Raw genomic sequence first — 21807 nt, forward strand, 5'->3', positions numbered from 1 at the left:
AAATAAATATTTTGTTTTCCATATATTTTATATTTTCCTAAGAAAATATTTTATATGATCTTTAATACTCATTTGTCGATTAATTAGTTTTGTAAAACATCTTCAATATACAGCAAAGTTATAGTAACAACAATAGTGAATTAATGCCTTTCAAAAAAAAGTAGTGAATTAGTGACAATACAATTTTTTTGTTTTCAACTTCATTTATTCTTCTTCGTTCTTAATTTCTTATGTATTTAGTTGTTTTTATTTGGAATACATATAATACTACTCCATATGAAATATCTTGAAATTATTAATTTATAGTTAATGCATATTTTTTTATTGTAGTTTTTTTAGTTAATTAAGTTTAAAGCTAATGGAATATGGATGGATTTTTAAAGGAAATAAGTGAATTAAATTAATGCAATATAATAATAAATTGATAATCCATGTCATATTAGTTTGCCAAGTCACATTGTTATTGTGCACGTGGCTTTTTTTTTATCCCATGTGGCATTTTCAACGTGACATTTTTAGACTAACCTTTTAATAATACTTTATTGATAGAGTTATTTATTGTTTTGTAGAGTATGATTTAGTTCTAGATATGATATAATGAAGTCTAACTATAAAATAATTCATCTAGGTGGGAAAATTTTAGTAATCTCTTATTCTTTTAGGGGGTGTTTGGTTGGGGGTTTAAAAGAAAAGGAAAGGGAATCACATCCTCTCATTTCCTTTGTTGTTGTTTGTTTTGCTATTTTTTCCTTTCCCTTTCCCCCTGATTTGGTGTTTTGAGGGGTGGGGGAGGGGTTTTCGGGTTTTGGGGCTTGATTTTGTGGTGTTTTATGTGGCGGTTGTGGGTGTGGGTGAGAATATTGAAGAGAGAAAGAAGAAGAGCAAAACGTGGTTTTGCGTGGGGTTGAGCAGGCTTGTCGGCGACCAATCGGTGTTGTGGCAGCCAACTGACCTCAGGCGAGTCGTCGACGGTGATAATGGTGGTGGTTGGCGTTGGTTGTTGGTAGTGGGTGATGAATGGTGGTTGGAGGTGCATATGGTAGGTGGTTGATATTTTGGAACTATTTTTATATATTTCAAACCAAACAAGGAGGAAAATCAAAGGGAATTTCATTCATTCCTTTCCTTTGTGACACCTCTCCATGAGGCATCAAAAGAACTACTAAATCTAAACAGAAAATACGAGATTTTTAAAACCTTTAAAAGTTTAAAGTGTGAAATCCACCATACGTGATCAAACAAAAATGAAAAGAAGGATAATTAAGTTTTACAATTAAAACCAAAGTGCGTTGGGGAAAAGATATCCCACGAATAAGCGCAAGTCTAAAGATAGGTGAGTCTAAGCAAACTATAACTAAGGTCCAAGGGTCAATGTTCTCGCTAGCTCACACGTCTTCCCCATAATCTGCATCACCAACCTGTCATTCATGTAAACATGAACGCCACAGTCAGTGGGGAGTAACTCAGGGTTCTCCCAGCCACAATATGTCAAAATACAAGTAAGCAAGAACTTAATTAAACATATTGATCATGCATCATACTTGAATAATAATGAACAAGGGGATATAAACGATAATCATAGTGAGATAGGCATATTATATTAACAATGAGATAGGCATCGAATCTTATGAAGAAGGTAAATAACGGATCAATTAAATAGCAAATACATGGATGGAAACCATAGCCATTACTTTGAAAATCTCTTAACATGCATTGCACGGGACGTGGCTACCAATGTCGCATTCATACTTATGGCTTGCATCTCACCATAAGAATGGATGGGAACATCGATCCCGGTGATCATATCGCAACTAGAGGCTTGCATCTCACCTTAGTATCCGATAGGACCAAGACTCTCCCAAAAATTCATAGAAGACGTGAACTCTCGTATATAAGAGCACACACATGACCGTAAATAAGCAAGACATTTACGTAGTATGGACCCACGAGACAAACCCCTAGATTCCAACCTCCCGGTAGGACGACGATCATAATACGGTCCTAGTCTAAACCTGGCCAGACTCTCGGGATGGGCGACACCCGATTCGACATGCGGTGACCTATCCGCATCCAAGACTCGATCCATGACACCTAGCCGTGCCCCAAGGTCGAGTAACCCCAAATCAGAACCATGGTACCTATCCGTACCCCAAGGTCCGAAGAGGCGGAAGGATAATCCAACTCGGAAACAATGGCACCTAACCGTGACCCAAGGTCCGAGGGTAAAATAAGGAATGTCAAGTCGTCACACAATGTAAACCGTCACACTCGGGTCAAAAATACGAGTAAGAATAGTTGCATGGTTATAACGTCAATAAGCCTTAAATTAACCAATTACCAATAAGGAAGAAGATACATGCATAAACCATTGATTTTTAGAGGTTACAAGTGAAAGGGACATATAGGGGGCTCCCAGTCGGGAGGGGTACAGGCGGCCGGGCCACCGGCTGGGGCAACATACCAATACTTAGAATTTCCAAACACACTTACAGTGCTCTCCCAGCCGGTTGGTGGACCCGCCGCCGGGCCACCGGCTGGGAACACATGCCCAAGCACAAAAGTCACAAAAACATACAGGGGACTCCCAGCCGGGTGGAGCACCGGCTGTCGGGTGACCGGCTGGGAACACAGGCTTTAAAGAAACTCGTCAAAACTTACAGGGAGCTCCCAGCCGGGTGAAGCACCGGCGGCCGGTCGACCGGCTGGGATAACACAGTGCACGAATTCATCAAAAATAACTCCCAAACACTTTGAAACCAACCAAAATCGTTTCACCACAATTATTTACGTATCCTAGCATGATTCTTGATACCCGTCGTTGTGAGTACCAAAAATAAATTTATAATTCCTATTAAAACTAACCTAGGCTAGTGGTAACAGGGTCGAACCACAAGGAGGCGAATGTAATTAAAAGTTGTGTAAATTTAGTCTAAGGTAACAAGTGTGGGGGTTGATTTGATTTGGTCTATAGCTGATAACAATAAAAAACAATAAACTAAAGAAATATATTAAATCAAATATAAAGAAGGGTACTAGGATGGTCGGTTCACTATAGTTTCGGCGGCAGCAAACTAAGTCGGTCTAAATCAAACACATGAGGCGGGAAACAAGAGGTCCTCTCAGTCCACTCTTAACATATAGCATCTTTCGATCTCGCTATAAGTCCCTAATATCACTAATACTGACTCTCGTCCTGAAAAGTGACTAAAAATCTAAACTTTACCTATCTTTCGATCTCAGCATAGTTTAGTCATTTTAATTGGCGGTCAATCAACTGTCCCTATCTCTCGATCTAATGGGTCAGTCGAATCCTAAACATTCAACTAGTCGTGTGCACTCGATTCGTCGAATAAAGAATTAAAACAATTAAAACGAAGGTAAAACCTCACGTGGTCAGTCGATCGACCAGGTATGGCGGTCGATCGACCAACACGCGAATCAGGCCGTGTTTATTCTATGCCGCCTAATCTATAGTTCCCCTACATCCTAGCACGATTAAATTAGCTACTCATACTAAGAATGATAACGATAATAAAATTAATGAAATAAACAGAAGGATTCATGCTTAAAATAACAGAACAAACGATTAACATAAAGCGATGATTACGGTTTCGGGAAACTAACTAGCAATTTCTATACTATGAACGCAATAAAGATGAACTGAAATAAGAGTAAGGGAATACCGAAATTGCAGAAGGATTGTAACGGAATGATTGAAAGCACAACGAAAATCCAATGCAAAATAATTTCCCGAACCCTAATTATTTGATAAACTAAACTGAATGTAAAACGAGGTAAAAGCTAGATAGATATTCTGAAAACTCATGCTACGTTATATAATAAAAGTACGCAGCTATTATTCCTAAACCTAATAACTCATGGGCTTGATAAATCTCAATCTTTTAATTCTCGTCTGAAGTAGCGGCTTGGTCGATCGACTAAGGTAACCGGTGGATCGACTGCTCTGAGCTGAACAGTAGCTTCTGGATCCCGTGGGTTGGTCGATTGATTAAGGGGGCCAGTCGATCGACTGCTTTAGCTGGTAATCCGCTTTTAACTTCTCGTGGATTTGTCTTTTGGGCCTTGGAATGCGCACCAAGCTCGTTCCTTAAGTGAATTCTGCACGTCAAATGCAATGCAAGGTACTCGGGGACGTATTTAGCTCGATTTCCGCTGAATTCTTCACATTTCTGCAATAATGTACAAAAACACGAAAGTAGACGGAAATAGAGGAAATGGTAGCTTAAACTACACAAATGAGCTCTGAAATGCGTGTAAAACAGGATGTAAAACATCATATAAAAGACACGCATCAAACTTCCCCAAACCAAACCCTTGCTTGTCCCCAAGCAAGAACTAGACTCGATCTAATGACCTAATGGAACGAGTTCGATCTCAGAGCGAATTGCAAACTGTAAGGCCTAAACCATTTTAATGCAATAACCAACAATCAATTAGCAATTATGAATCATGCAAACGAATTATAAAGTCGTTAAGAACTGCTGAACCGTCAACTATAGAGACTTATCAAATCGGACTCTCACGGGTCGCTCGAATCACTCATAAGCACAGGTGAAAATATAAGAGGATAGAAAGAATTCATATTGTAATGACTCTCACCTAACTACGACCTATAAGAACATGCCTGCAATATAATATGAAAGTAATCTCTATGACCGTACATATGCATTCCAACCAACAAATGACCATGACACATGCCGAGGTATATATGGATATGTGAGGTTATGGGTAAGAAGAGGCAAAACATTTATGGAAATGTGGAGGTACAGGTGATCAAGCTAGTACGAAAACGGAACCATATGACAACATCCTTCTTCTTGCTCAAAATCCAATCGATACGGTGCTATAGCAAGCACAAAACCCACAATCTCTGGTATAAAAGCAATCAACCAACTCCCCATAAGATATGAATAATACATGGGAGCAAAAATCGCCAAAAGATAAGGATTTGAATTATGCGAATTGATTTCTTTTTCAGATCCCAGTCGATCGACTAGAAATGGCAGTCGATCGACCACTTTGAACAGTACAGAACTCCTTTTTCCTTTCTTTTTTCGAATCATTTTTTTCATTTCTTTTTTTTTTTCCTTTCTTTCTTTCTTTCTTTTCATTTTCCCAACAACGTCACAATCGAGCAAATACCACCAAAAACGAAGTAACAATCCCAACAACATAGACTACTAGCTTGACAAAGGACAGGCTAAATGTAGGATGTAGTAATGGGACAAAAAGACTGTTTTTGGCAGTGTGGAGCTTATGGGTAAAATGAATAAAGGGGAAACCTCTACCACATGTGTCAACAAACCACAAACCGAATGCATACAGGTATTAAGAAGATCAAGTTCATATTTATGCATATTGATGTAACATGTCTTATAAGGAGTAACTACTCACATCCTAGATAAACTGGTCATAGATGTCACCAGTTATAGGCTCTAAATCTCAAAAATATGATGTAGTTTGCCAAAAATCAAAGTCAAGTCTCAAGTTCAGCAAGAAATGTAACGAAAACTCGTAGACTATGCATATACGATTCTACTAATAACATGTCAATCTAGCAAGGCTTAGGCATAAACAGCTGAAATTGCAATATCATCATTGAAATACTATCGTTCCGACTCGACCTATATGCTAAAATAAACGTGAAATTTTTGAAATTTTTCAATTTTTTTGATATTTGATATATATGAGAAATGAAATAAACAAATGCAAAACAAAATGTGAACGTGAATGCAAGTAAATGATATGCGACGCAAAACCCTTCCCTAAACCAAATCGCACAATGTCCCCATTGTGCAAAATCATGTAATGAAGAAAAGAGAAACTGGAATTTGCGAGAAAATAAAGAAATATGACATGAAGTAAAGTCTTAGAAACTCACAAGACTTTAAGCGCAGCAAAGGAAACCTCCCCAAACCAGCGTGAGCTAGGAGGTTTCAGTAGCCAGCGGTGCTACCAATAAGTACCTGAAAAGACAAACAAATACCACGCATAAAACCTAGAAAGCAATAAAGAAGCGATATTTTGTGCATACTTGAGAAAAATAGAAGAAATAAATAATGACGGAAGATAATGGTGGAGTAGAAAACTCCCTTAATTCCGCAAATCGACCAAACACAGCAGGGGAGAGGTCGTGAACAAGTGTAGCAGTGCAGGGCGGTCGATCGACCATATCACTCAGTCGATCGACCAAGGCGAAAGGAACAGTAGCTCCTGGGAACTGCAGCCCAGTCGATCGACCACACAGATCAGTCGATCGACTGGAAATACTGCTGTAACTTCTGATTTCTTCGTAGTTGCTCAATAACTTGAGCTAATGTGGTCTAAAAACCTGCAAGTGCACAATGATACGCGCCCAAAATTGCGCAAAACCCAAAGTGAAGTCTAAAGTACTTAAAAATCCTAAGAAACGAAAATAAATGTGAAGTCTCGCGCACAGAAAAGCAATAAAAAGAGAGTCTAAAAGCAATAAAATGTTCGTAAAGCAGGTGATCAACTAATAGTTGATCAAGAACGGCCACGATATGGCCCACTTCGTCGGCTTCTGGCTACAAGAGGTAACCTCAATGATGCTTATCTTCTCAGCTGCACCCTTCTTAGCTTCAACATCCGCCAAACTCAACGGGTCAACAGCTTCTATATCTCCCCAGTCAATGATCTCTTCGGACTCGTCAGAATCCAAATCAGACTCTCTCACTTTGACCGGCTCGTCATCAACTTCCTCATCAGTGCCATAGCTAAGGCAACCAAGACCGCCTCGTGAAATGATGGGCTCCTTCACAGCTGGAGCGACTTGCGGCTCTTCCTACCCCAAACCAGCTCCTGCAATATCAGAAATAGACAAATCTTCCTCCAATTTGCTCCCAATCTGGGGCGGAGGGGTCACAACGGGAATAGGAGTAGAGATAGGCATGTCAGGAAGCACAAAGTAAGATTTCTTTTCAGAAACCGTATTACAAGTCACAGGCCACATGGGGTCTTTCTTCTTAGCAGGTTGGGCAAAAACAATGGAATGCTTCCCTACTTTAAAGGTCAAGGTTCCCGAACCTACATCTATGATCGCACCAAAGCAGTGTGCAGAAATGGTCTACCCAATATGATAGGAATATGGGCATCCTCAGGCATATCAAGTACAACGAAGTCTACAGGGAAGAAGAAATTTCCTATTTGCACGGGAATGTCTTCTAAGACTCCTATAGGCTGGACCGCAGATCGGTCAGCCATCTGTACTGTCATGTCGTTCACTACGAACCTAGTTAACTTCAGCTTTCTAGCTAGACTCAAGGGCATTACACTTATACTGGCTCCTAAGTCACATAATGCCTTCTCAATAGAAAAGGTACCTATGCTACAAGGAACTGAGAAGCTACCTGGGTCTTCTAGTTTATGAGGTGCAGTGTGGGTCAGATAAGAACATGACTCTTTAGTAAGTGCGACAGTATGCATAGTTTCAAGTGACCGCTTTTTAGATAAAAGTTGTTTCATGAATTTAGTATAAGCGGGCACTTGGTTTACCAACTCGAGAAAAGGAACTTGTACATTCAAGCTACGAATAACTTTTTCAAATTTATTAAAAGATACATGTTCCTTCGTCGGCACTAATCTCTCTGGATATGGGGCTGTAAGAAGTAACTTAGCCCTCTCCTCTAAATCTCGCATGCCGGCATCCGTGGACTTAGGCTGAAAGACCACCACCTTCTCCTTGTTGAAGCTTGACCCCTCTTCAGACCGTCTCAAATATGAACCATTGATCAACATTGGGTCGAACTTCGGAACCAGGACTGACCCTTCAGCACTTGGGTCTTGCCCTAATATTTTCGGGACTGTCGTACCCCGAAATAAATGATCCCTCAAGTTATCGGGCATCGGAGGACGAAAAGGTTCACTATCAGCAGCGTTCTCAGTCGATCGACCAGTGAGGTCAGTCGATCGACTGACTTGAACAGGACCAGAAGCTTCTGTTTGTTGCACTTCAGTCGATCGACCGGGTATGTCAGTCGATCGACTGATTTACCTGGTAGACGCCTTTTTCTTTCCTTTGTTCGTTCCAGCTTTGTTTTGACTCGGCTTCGCCCCATCTTTTTCAGCATTGTCCTCGACCATAGCAGGCCCCTCCAGGGTGGACCCGCTCCTCAAAGAGATGGCATTAAGGGTCTCCTTTTGGTCAGTTTGAGTCGGTAAGTGTCCCGGAGCTCGAGTTGTGTTCTTGCTAGCCAATTGAGCAATTTGGCTCTCTAGTAACTTCATCCCGGCCTCTCTAGCTTGGGACTCCTTTTGCAACATATTCTTTAATTCAACAAACTCAGAATTTTGGGATTGTTGCTGCTGCGGCACATAGGGAGGTTTTTGATATTATTGTTGCTTATGAGGAGGCACATAAGTCTGCTGTTGCTGCTGCTGTGGAGGTTGAGTTGGATTCAGGACATTCTGGCTACTCCACCTTAAGTTGGGATGGACATTCGGCTCATAGTACGTGTTTGTCTGCCTGTAATGTTGAAAAGCAGCACAAGACTCGAAGGGACTAGGACAATTTTCTGCAACATGTCCCTCAGCTCCACATCTTCTACACACAAAAGGACCGTCTGAAACAACATTCACATGATACATCCCTCCTTTAGAAGCTCCTCCCAACTCGTACTTGTCAAACCTCGCTGTGAGAGCCTCTAATGCAGCTACAGAAGGGGATTCAGCACTCCTCCTCTGATTGCCTCTCGAATTCCCATATTCAGCTTTATGGGTGGCTAAATCATCAATGATCTTCTACCCCTTAGTCTCTCCCATATTCTCAGCAAACCGGCCATTGGCTGCAACATCCAAGATAGCCCTTTGATCGTCATACAACCCGTTATAGAACTGATTGCAAAGACTCCATTTTTCGAACCCATGGTGCGCTATGGTTCACACCAGCTTCTTGAAACGGACCCATGCTTCATGGAAGTTCTCATCAGGTCCCTGTTTAAAGCTCATGATCTGAGCTCTAATGGCATTCATCTTCGAGGCAGAGAAGTATTTCTTGTAGAATGCCAAGGCCAAAGAATTCCAATCGGTGATCCCATGAGCGGCTCGATCCAGATCTCTGTACCACTCCCTTGCAGCATCGCAGAGTGAGAATATAAACATGGTTTCCTTTATCTGGTCCTGGGTCACACCGGTCGGCGAGGGTATAGAGCAGCAATAATCAATAAATATCTCCATATGCTTGGCTGCATCTTCATTTGCAGCTCCCCCGAACTGGTTTCTCTCAACCAAGTTGATATAGGAAGGCTTCGGTTCAAATTTCCTATCAGCTCCAGGTAATTCGAACCCCTTGTATAGATTTGCGGCCGTCGGCTCAAAATGACTTGCTATAGTTGCTTCTTCAGCCATTACTGGAATTTCTGGAGAAGTGACTGTCTCAGATGAAGAAGTAGAAGCAGGAGATGTAGGTGGATCTTCTTCGAACAGTTCGTTCTCGTAGTAACTGGACATAGTACTCAGCTCTTCCTCTGTCGGCAATAACCTTGATGATCGTCTGAACTCACGCAAGGATTTCTCAATCTCAGGATTGAATGGTACTAGTTCACCACCCTGTGACCTGCGCATAAGAAGAAACTACAAAAAGAATATAAGAAAAGTTTAAGGAACGAACGTCCCTTAAACTAAGAAACACTAAATAAAAACAACTAAAAATTAGAACAATTGCCTCCCCGGCAACGGCGCCAAAATTTGATACCCGTTGTTGTGAGTACCAAAGATAAATTTATAATTCCTATTAAAACTAACCTAGGCTAGTGGTAACAGGGTCGAACCACAAGGAGGCGAATGTAATTAAAAGTTGTCTAAATTTAGTCTAAGGTAACAAGTGTGGGGGTTGATTTGATTTGGTCTATAGCTGATAACAATAAAAGACAATAAACTAAAGAAATATATTAAATCAAATATAAAGAAGGGTACTAGGATGGTCGGTTCACTATAGTTTCGGCGGCAGTAAACTAAGTCGGTCTAAATCAAACACATGAGGCGGGAAATAAGAGGTCCTCTCGGTCCACTCTTAACATATAGCATCTTTCGATCTCGCTATAAGTCCCTAATATCACTAATACTGACTCTCGTTCTGAAAAGTGACTAAAAATCTAAACTTTACCTATCTTTCGATCTCAGCATAGTTTAGTCATTTTAATTGGTGGTCAATCAACTGTCTCTATCTCTCGATCTAATGGGTCAGTTGAATCCTAAACATTCAACTAGTCGTGTGCACTCGATTCGTCGAATAAAGAATTAAAACAATTAAAACGAAGGTAAAACCTCACGTGGTCAGTCGATCGACCAGGTATGGCGGTCGATCGACCAACATGCGAATCAGGCCGTGTTTATTCTATGCCGCCTAATCTATAGTTCCCCTACATCCTAGCACGATTAAATTAGCTACTCATACTAAGAATGATAACGACAATAAAATTAATGAAATAAACAGAAGGATTCATGCTTAAAATAATAGAACAAACGATTAACATAAAACGATGATTACGGTTTCGGGAAACTAACTAGCAATTTCTATACTATCAACGCAATAAAGATGAACTGAAATAAGAGTAAGGGAATACCGAAATTGCAGAAGGATTGTAACGGAATGATTAAAAGCACAACGAAAATCCAATGCGAAATAATTTCCCGAACCCTAATTATTTGATAAACTAAACTGAATGTAAAACGAGGTAAAAGCTAGATAGATATTCTGAAAACTCATGCTACGTTATATAAGAAAAGTACGCATCTATTATTCCTAAACCTAATAACTCATGGGCTTGATAAATCCCGATCTTTTAATTCTCGTCTGAAGTAGCAGCTTGGTCGATCGACTAAGGTAACCGATCGATCGACTGCTCTGAGCTGAACAGTAGCTTCTGGATCCCGTGGGTTGGTCGATCGACTAAGGGGGCCAGTCGATCGACTGCTTTAGCTGGTAATCCGCTTTTAACTTCTCGTGGATTTGTCTTTTGAGCCTTGGAATGCGCACCAAGCTCGTTCCTTAAGTGAATTCTTCGCGTCAAATGCAATGCAAGGTACTCGGGGACGGATTTAGCTCGATTTCCGCTGAATTCTTCACATTTCTGCAATAATGTACAAAAACACGAAAGTAGACGGAAATAGGGGAAATGGTAGCTTAAACAACACAAATGACCTTTGAAATGCGTGTAAAACAGGATGTAAAATATCATATAAAAGACACGCATCAATTCTAACTCGGAAAAACAACATACTTGAGACGATATGCAACAATTACGGATTTAAAAGATAAAGCATGGAACTTTCACCCCAAACACATGAGAGTTTACATACAAGCATGTTATTCAACCTTCAACTAATGCCAATCATGAAAAATACTAATTTGAATATTCATATGAGTTTAATACTACATAAAACCACACAACTTTTAACATAAAAGTCGAGTAACCCATCACCGTTACCTTTTTGCACTTAAATCCACAATAGACTCGTCTACCTTTCAAGAATCCACTTCCGGGTCAACTAAACTTTCTCCTAAACATCAGAGAACACAAATTAAGACTAAGAATCGAAAATAGAAAAAGGGTACCATGTATAAAATGGGTCTACAGCCCTATAAATGGAGGAAAGTCGGTTTCTTTCTTATTTAGAAAGATGGAGGGCGATGAAAGGAAGAGATAGACCCGAAAATCACTTGATTCAGATAAGAATTGAGCAAGTTATGGTGTTTTGAAGATTTGTAAGAGGAAAATGTAAAAATGGTGTTTGTGTTGAGGATGAATGCTGAGAAATTTAGGAGGAAGATGTAGTTTGGGTTTCCCTCATTATTTTTGTGAGGAGGAAGGAGTAGTATGTGAGTCCATTGGTCATACTAGGCCCAACACTCAAAATTGAGTCGATATACACAAGAATTTACGTCTCAAGCCCACTACAACTCAAGACGGAGAATATTATTATTATTATCATTATCCGACCAAAATATTTATTTTTGTATAAGCTAAGCTTTAAAATATAATATTTATAAAAATCATGTTTAAAAATGAAATTAGTTAAATTAAATAATTTAAAATATAAATAAGACAATAGAATGGTCAATTAAATTATAAATGTCAAAATGGAAAATTCGCGGGTGTTACAATCACCCCATCTTTTAAAAAGTTTCGTCCTCGAAACTTGAAAATAGAAATGAAAAGTTATATAACAATAAAACCGGAATTTTGAAATCGGTAACCAAAACATTAAAAGGTTACTTATCGTAAGAATCAAAATCCTTTCAAAGGTCTCAAATAAAATTTTCCGACAGAACCAGCTTCTCATCAAAGGAACGGAAGTGCTCTCGTTGCGCATTCAAGAACATCACATTCCAAATCGAAGATATGGTCAAAAGCAAATCATTTGTGTAAATCGAAAATCAAAATACTTTCAAAAACATTAATATAGAGTTTTCAAATGTATAAGTCTCATTCATGGAACGAAATTGCTCTTGTCGTGCACACAAGAACGCTAACTTTCCAAGTCAAAGGCAAATTTAAAACAAAAATCATTCGCCGACAAGCGTAGAACAAGTTATTAAACGTCTCTAATAACGAATTCTAACATCCGATCAACGTCAAAATCGAAAGAAAAAGGTAATTCACTCAAATTTTCTTTTGCCAAAGCCAATTTAGAGATAAAGGTTTCACTTTTAAACTCAAAAGGGAGTCAAATTTCCGAAAATATAATATTAAACTCTGACAAAGAAATCATAAATAGATCAAAGTTAGTTAGAAATTGAGCAAAATTAAAAGTAACTCGGGTTTAACAAATAAAAAAATCAATAAAAAGAAGTTATACTCATAGAACAAAAGGAGAACTGAATCAAATTTCCATTTTCAAACCTTTAAAATAGGGAGGGTTTTGTAAAAGTAACATAAAATTTTAACAATGGATCAAAACTAGTAGCTTGACATGTTTAGAAATAGTACGGAATGAAAAGAACTTACATATCATGAATACAAGGTACGCTAAGAGGGTTCAAAATTAACCAACAAAAGAGCTATGATGAACTTCCTAGGGGAAGAGTTGAAATCGAATCTACAAGGCTATCAAAGATAGAGTTTCACAAGTTACGAGTATCAAATTTAAAGGAGGAGCATGATGAAGCGAAGAAGAGAGGTATGAACTGAGATGGTTATGCTTAAAGAAGGAAGGAATTTAAATAACAAGGAAACGCCAGAAAGTCAAATCTCAAATGACAACACGATCCTAGACGGCTTCTAAAACTTCCTAATAAAATAAATCTCACAACCATATTACCTCCAGGGATTACTCAAGATAACTTACGTCACTCTACAACGTAGCCAACAACATCATCACTCCACTAAAGAAACAAAGAGTAATAACCAGGTCCGGAAATGATAGCAAATTTCAAAGGGATACATGAACATGACGAGATGTGAGATTAAAGGAGTCAAATAATAAAGGTAACTAGTTAACACCAATAAGAGATATTAGAATTAGGGAGGTATTCAAGGCAAGTAAATGACAAGTAATATTTTATACTTAAGAATTAAATCCAATCAAGGTATGAACGAAGGGAAGGACGATTAAAGGTACGAAGGAGGATTTTAAGGCTTTAACCATACACTTACTAAGAATTAAGGTTCTCTCTAACAAGGTCACACCTATTAGGGCATTGTACCTTCATAACAAAACGACCAATTTTCAAAACGAGGGTTAAGGTAAAATAAATGCTCGCATAAGGGTTGAAAAATTGGTTAGATTCCTCGTTCACCTATCCTATCACATATTAGGGTTTCCTTAAAGTAAATCTACCACTCAAGTATAACAACATCTCTTTATCTCAAGTACTCGACACAACCTCAAAGTTTTAAAAACCAAAAAATGAATTAACAAAGACTTCTCAACAAAATTCTCAAGGGATAACCAATATCAAATCACATCACCAATTTATACGGGATCATTAACATCTAAAATGGGTTTTCTTCCAAGCTCCTATCATAAATTTATCCCAAGTTTACTCCTAAAGTAACAAAGTTCGACCTATAAAGTCTTTCGAATCCCAAACATAAACAACCAAGCTAAGTTCTATAACTTTAGTAATTCATAGGTGAATCGCACTTAACACACATAATCCACCAATCAAATATACTCACTTTATCAAGGAACTAGGTATAAGAATCACAAAGCATGTCTCATCACACTACCTAAGCCTTTCTAACATCACAACCTCTCAAAACTAGGGTTAAGGGTCAAACATAAACAAACTTCACAAAAGTCAAATTTTCCGACCAAAGTTAACATTCCATAAGGCAAAGATGAAGGTGTATATGATGGGTCTTATAAGGAGAAAAGGCACAAAGACAAGGGAATATGACAAGGCACTCAAAGAGAAGGATGTATCTTCGAGACGGCAAGGACATCCTTCAAGAGAAAGAGATCCATACGCAAGATGTTATGGAAGGAGAAACGAAAACAAAGGATAGGTCGGGTAGGTACCAAACTAGTTTCCAAGGTAAAGCAAAAGAGAGTTTAGAAAGGAAGGATGAGCATCACGGGATAAAGTAAGGAAAGGTTGATCAAGGATAGGAAACACACCCATAACGGTGTTGGGAGGAACGGCGGTTCCGACTTGATTCTCGACAAGAATGACTCTTCTTGGCTCGGCTTCCGGAGCATGAGAGAGAGGAGGAGTAATCTTCTTCTCGGGGCAATCCTTCATGAGATGTCCGGGCTCCTTGCAATGGTAACACTTCAAGGGCGTATTATAGCATCCAATCCCGGGGTGATAAACTTGCCCACACTTGAAGCACTTGCGGTTTTTCTTAAGCCTATTAGTAGATGTAGGGACTTGTCTTTTCGGCTCTTGCACTATTGGCTCTTGTCCTCCATGGTCTTTTACTCTTTGTCCTTGGACTCTCGACACCAACCTCTTCTTGCTAGAAGATGATGAAGGTGAGGGCACAAAGGGTCTCTTGCCACGACGGATAGGGCGATGATTAACTTGAGCATTGACATTCCGTTGATTCCGAAGAATTTGAGTGAGGGCTTCCATGATAGTATTCTCCACCTCGGTTGGTCGCACCATCTTCTCAAGGCTCCAAAAGAATCAATCATGTTAGCACCTAACAAATAGCATGCACAAAGAGACTACCAACCTAGGTCCTTAATTCTACCCATCTCTCACTCATTATTCAAGATCAAGTTCAAGGTTAAATTCGGGGTACACGTGTGTGCGTCGGGAGCAACATATGCTCTGATACCAACTGTGACACCCCTCGATGAGGCATCAAAAGAACTACTAAACCTAAACGGAAAATACGAGATTTTTAAAACCTTTAAAAGTTTAAAGTGTGAAATCCACCATACGTGATCAAACGAAAATGAAAAGAAGGATAATTAAGTTTTACAATTAAAAACAAAGTGCGTTGGGGAAAAGATATCCCACGAATAAGCGCAAGTCTAAAGATAGGTGAGTCTAAGCAAACTATAACTAAGGTCCAAGGGTCAATGTTCTCGCTAGCTCACACGTCTTCCCCATAATCTGCATCACCAACGTGTCATTCATGTAAACATGAACGCCACAGTCAGTGGGGAGTAACTCAGGGTTCTCCCAGCCACAATATGTCAAAATACAAGTAAGCAAGAACTTAATTAAACATATTGATCATGCATCATACTTGAATAATAATGAACAAGAGGATATAAACGATAATCATAGTGAGATAGGCATATTATATTAACAATGAGATAGGCATCGAATCATATGAAGAAGATAAATAACGGATCAATTAAATAGAAAATACATGGATGGAAACCATAACCATTACTTTGAAAATCTCTTAACATGCATTGCACGGGACGTGGCTACCAATGTCGCATTCATACTTATGGCTTGCATCTCACCATAAGAACGGATGGGAACATCGATCCCGGCGATCATATCGCAACTAGAGGCTTGCATCTCACCTCTAGTATCCGATATGACCAAGACTCTCCCAAACAATCATAAAAGACGTGAACTCTCGTATATAAGAGCACACCAATGACCGTAAACAAGCAAGACATTTACGTATTATGGACCCACGAGACAAACCCCTAGACTCCAACCTCCTGGTAGGACGACGATCATAATACGGTCCTAGTCTAAACCTGGCCAGACTCTCGGGATGGGCGACACCCGATTCGACATGCGGTGACCTATCCGCATCCAAGACTCGATCCATGACACCTAGCCGTGCCCCAAGGTCGAGTAACCCCAAATCGAAACCATGGTACCTATCCGTACCCCAAGGTCCGAAGAGGCGGAAGGATAACCCAACTCGGAAGCAATGGCACCTAACCGTGACCCAAGGTCCGAGGGTAAAATAAGGAATGTCAAGTCGTCACACAATGTAAACCGTCACACTCAGGTCACAAATACGAGTAAGAATAGTTGCATGGTTATAACGTCAATAAGCCTTAAATTAACCAATTACCAATAAGGAAGAAGATACATGCATAAACCATTGATTTTTAGAGGTTACAAGTGAAAGGGACATACAGGGGGCTCCCAGCCGGGAAGGGTACCGGCGGCCGGGCCACCGGCTGGGGCAACATACCAATACTTAGAATTTCCAAACACACTTACAGTGCTCTCCCAGCCGGTTGGTGGACCGGCCGCTGGGCCACCGGCTGGGAACACATGCTCAAGCACAAAAGTCACAAAAACATACAAGGGACTCCCAGCCGGGTGGAGCACCGGCTGCCGGGTGACCGGCTGGGAACACATGCTTTAAAGAAACTCATCAAAACTTACAGGGAGCTCCCAGCTGGGTGAAGCACCGGCGGCCGGTCGACCGGCTGGGACAACACAGTGCACGAATTCATCAAAAATAACTCCCTAACACTTTGAAACCAACCAAAATCATTTCACCACAATTATTTACGTATCCTAGCATGATTCTAACTCGGAAAAACAACATACTTGAGACGATATGCAACAATTACGAATTTAAAAGATAAAGCATGGAACTTTCACCCCAAACACATGAGAGTTTACATACAAGCATGTTATTCAACCTTCAACTAATGCCAATCATGAAAAATACTAATTTTAACATTCATATGAGTTTAATACTACATAAAACCACACAATTTTTAACATAAAAGTCGAGTAATCCATCACCGTTACCTTTTTGCACTTAAATCCATAATAGACTCGTCTACCTTTCCAGAATCCACTTCCGGGTCAACTAAACTTTCTCCTAAACATCAGAGAACACAAATTAAGACTAAGAATCGAAAATAGAAAAAGGGTACCATGTATAAAATGTGTCGACAACCCTATAAATGGAGTAAAGTCGATTTCTTTCTTACATAGAAAGATGGAGGGCGATGATAGGAATAGATAGACGCGAAAATCACTTGATTCAGATAAGAATTGAGCAACTTATGGTGTTTTGAAGATTTGTAAGAGGAAAATGTAAAAATGGTGTTTGTGTTGAGGATGAATGCTGAGAAATTGAGGAGGAAGATGTAGTTAGGGTTTCCCTCATTCTTTTTGTGAGGAGGAAGGAGTAGTATGTGAGTCCATTGGTCATACTAGGCCCAAGACTCAAAATTGAGTCGATATACACAAGAATTTACGTCTCAAGCCCACTACAACTCAAGACGGAGAGTATTATTATTATTATTATCATTATCCGACCAAAATATTTATTCTTGTATAAGCTAAGCTTTAAAATATAATATTTATAAAAATCATGTTTAAAAATGAAATTAGTTAAATTAATAATTTAAAATATAAATAAGACGATAGAATGGTCAATTAAATTATAAATGTCAAAATGGAAAATTCACGGGTGTTACATCCTTTGCCTCTGTTTCCCTTTATGATACCATTTCCCTTTCCCTCATCTGAAATAAACGCCCACTTAGTATAAGGGGGATATGATCTTTTTAATGAGTTAATTAGTTTTGTCACCCGTGCAATGCACGGGATATTTCTATGTTTTATTAGGATTTTGACGCTTATTTTTATCATAAAATTGAAAGCCAATGTTTGAATATAAATGTATAACACTTTTTTGCACAAATTACGATATATAGTACAAGACAATTATGTATTTCTTAAAAAATATAAACAGTTTGAATTATGAAGACAAATAATTTTTTTGTATCAATTACGAAAACAAATATATATGAACAAAATAGTTATCCAAAATTTGCACCGTAAACTTTCCAATCCATTGATATAAAATATTTGCTCTTTTATTTGAGTCTATCTTTTAATAGCACAACTAGTTTTGTAACCCGTGAAACTCACGAGATGTTTTGTTTTTAGTGTGATATTTTTAGTGTTTCTAGAAATTATAATTTTGTAAAATATCAAATCACATAGTAAGATCGTCTCATGAATAATTGATGATAGATTGTGTACTTAAATAATGGGCATTGACATGTCGACACAACAACAACAACAACAACAACAACAACAACAACAACAACAACAACAACAACAACAACAACAACAACAACAACAACAACAACAACAACAACAACAACAACAACAACAACAATAACAATAACACCTTTTGCATCTGTTGTTGACTCAGGAAGCCAGAAGCTAGGGTCTAAAGGATCAAGAGGGGGAAAGGGACAGCAGAGGGTGAGGTGTGTCATAAAACTGAGAGAGAATTCTGGACTGACTATGCAGAATGATATTGCCTTGATTGATAATGGGTTTGAGTTTCTTCTTGAGGCTGCTGATATGCTGTTTTCTGAGGAGGATGAGGACCCTCCTGATCCCTCTTCCACATGAAGATCTTCTCTTGGAATATTAGGGGCTCAATGACCCCCTAAAACGCCAGGAAGTAAGGAACTTCTTGGTTAGAAATAAGATGGATGTTTTTGGCTTGTTAGAAACTCATGTTAAGGAGCACAATGCCCCTAGCATTATTGATGGTACATTTCATACTTATAAAATTATTACGAATTATCAATCACATTATAATGGGAGAATTTGGCTTTTTCTCAATCCTATGACTGTTACATTGGTTAATGTTGTGGTTAATATGCAACTTATTCATTGTACTGTTCTTCACAATGCTACTCAGCATTCTTTGGATATTACTATGGTGTATGGGTGTAACAATGCTAAGGATAGAATGATGTTGTGGCAGCAATTGACTTCTGTAGCAACTAGCACTGACAGATGGATTGTTATGGGAGACTTTAACATTGTTAGAGATACTTCTGAAAGATTAGGTCCTAATCCTCCTAAGCTCTCTGAAATTCAAGAGTTTAATGACTGCATTGATGCTTGTAGACTGGATGATTTGCAGGCTACTGGGAGTGATTACTCTTGGACTAATAAACACAAAGATGGGTCTCTGGTCTGGTCTAGGTTAGATAGGGCCTTGGTCAGTATTAACTGGATAAAAACTTATCCTAACTCTGTTGTTCCAGTTATGCTGCCTGGATTATCTGACCACTCACCCCTCCTGGTCACTATCTTTGATGATGTCCATTGTAGGAAACTGTTCAGTTTTCTTAATTGTTGGGTGGACCATCCTACCTATATCCCCACTATTCAGGCTGGTTGGGAAACTGCTGGTAAGGGCTCTGTTATGTATAAGTTCTTTAAGAAGCTTGCTTCGGTTAGGATTTGCCTAAAAGCTGATCTACATAGGGACCATTTCAGTAACCTCTCTACCAGTATCACTCAAAGTTGGGAGGCTTTACAGGATTGCCGGAACAGTCTCATTTCTTCTCCTACTGATCTCTCTTTATTGGCTCATGAGGAAAAACTCCAACTGGAATATAGAAAGCTCAAAGTTGTTGAGCTTAATATACTCCATCAAAGGGCTAAGATACAAGGGATTAAATTGAATGATTGTTCTACTAAGTTTTTCTTTGCCAAAATAGAAAAGAGGAAGCAACAAAGCATTGTTGGGCAAATTCAGGATCATAGGGGAAACACTGTTCAGGGGGTAACTGCTGTAAATGATGCTTTTGTTCCTTTCTATAGAGAACTGTTAGAGGAGAGGCAGACTGTGCATGACTTAGATAAAAATACTATTGCTACTGGTACTTACATTTCTGATGAGGATCACATCTCCCTTTGTGCTCCTGTCAGTAATGAGGAAATTAAACAAGCTCTTTATTCAACTGGTAATGATAAAAGCCCGGGGCATGATGGATTTTCTGCAGGTTTTTTTAAATCTGCTTAGAACATTATTGGGGAGGATTTCATAGAGGCTGTTAAGGGCTATTTTAGGACTGGCTAGATGGTCAAGCAGGCCAATGTCACTGTCTTAACTTTGATACCTAAAAAACTCATTGTCAATACAGTCAGGGATTTTAGGCCTATAGCTTGTTGTACTATTTTGTACAAGACTATTAGTAAGATCCTAGTCAACAGAATGAAACCTTTCTTGAAGCATTTATGTTAGGCCCAATTTAACCTGGTCTGACTCTAACTTGGCCTAGCCTTACTAGGCTGATTGAGGCAACCAGAGACCGGACAAATCTAACTACTATTTGGCAGATGAAGAGTACCACAAGATAAGCAAGCTACTAAATCCTAGAAGAAAAGCCTGATGATAAGCGCGAGAATAGCTGGCGGCAGACACTCGGTAAGGTGGATTAAATTGATAAACAAGAAATACAGTTATATGAACAAATAACCACGTCCTACTCTCATGGAAGACCAAGTCCAACTACAAGGAGCACATAATATTAGTATATCTGAACGTGCAAGAGGAAAGGAAGGACGGTTTGTTAAAGAAGAATGAGTCAACCGTGTTAATAGGGAATGTGCCCTATTTTCAAGCTAACAACTCCAGCAATCAAGGGGAACGTTGAGGTTGAATGTAACGTAAGCATCTGTAGAACTATAAATAGGATAATCTAACAATTGTAAAGATATTCATTATTCATCAATAATTTACGATTTATCTCTCACTCTTTCCTGAATATTCAGTTACACACAAGTTTGTACCCAGTTTATCAAAGTAATACAAACAATATTCTTTATACTTAATTCTTCCTTTTTATTTACTCATATTATTATTCTAAAACTTATTGAACTAGATACCCAAATTACTCAATAATCAGGCTGGATCCTATCAGGGAAAATCCTGCTAAAACAATTTGGTAGGCCAGGAACAAGCAGCTTTTGTCCATGGGAGATACATTCATGAAAATATTATGGTGTCACAGGCATTGATAAAAGGATATAGAAATAAAAATTGTTCCCCGGCCAAGGAGTATGATAAAGGTGGACATAAGAAAAGCCTTTGACTCTGTCCAGTGGACCTTCATAAGGAGCATGATTCTCTGCCTGAATTTCCCTGAGCAATTTACTAATTGGATTATGGGATGTATTAGCACAACCTGGTTTACTCTAAGGATTAATGTGAGTAATGTAGGATTTTTTCAAGGCCAAGCTGGACTACGACAAGGGGATCCACTTTCTCCTTATCTTTTTGTGCTTGGTATGGAGATCCTATCTAGAAGCCTCAGGACATTGTGTAACAAACCTTAGGTGTCCTTTCATCCTAAGTGTGCTAGGTTGTCTCTTACTCATCTCATTTTTGATGATGATCTAATGGTTTTTGTTCGTGGTGATGTCCCTTCTGCCATGGTTGTTGCACTCACCTTGGAAGCATTTAGTAAAGTGTCTGGATTATTTGCAAATGGTGATAAAACAAATATCTACTTTGGTGGTATGACAGATGCTGTCAAGAAGGATATTATGTCTCAGACTTGATACACTGGGGGTTCTTTGCCATTTAAGTACCTGGGTCTACGCTTGCA

The 21807-nt window shown here is 39.0% G+C and overlaps 1 protein-coding gene across 1 annotated transcript; it reads left to right on the plus strand.

Moving 5' to 3' along the window:
- Positions 1–21259: 21259 nt before the first annotated feature.
- Positions 21260–21760, plus strand: LOC141640689 (uncharacterized). The gene is made up of 2 exons (XM_074449383.1): positions 21260–21406; positions 21536–21760. The coding sequence occupies exons 1-2, from the start codon at positions 21260–21262 to the stop codon at positions 21758–21760; spliced, it is 372 nt and encodes a 123-aa protein (XP_074305484.1).
- Positions 21761–21807: the final 47 nt, after the last annotated feature.

The sequence above is a fragment of the Silene latifolia genome, chromosome 2 (assembly GCF_048544455.1).
Source record: "Silene latifolia isolate original U9 population chromosome 2, ASM4854445v1, whole genome shotgun sequence".
NCBI lineage: Eukaryota > Viridiplantae > Streptophyta > Magnoliopsida > Caryophyllales > Caryophyllaceae > Silene > Silene latifolia.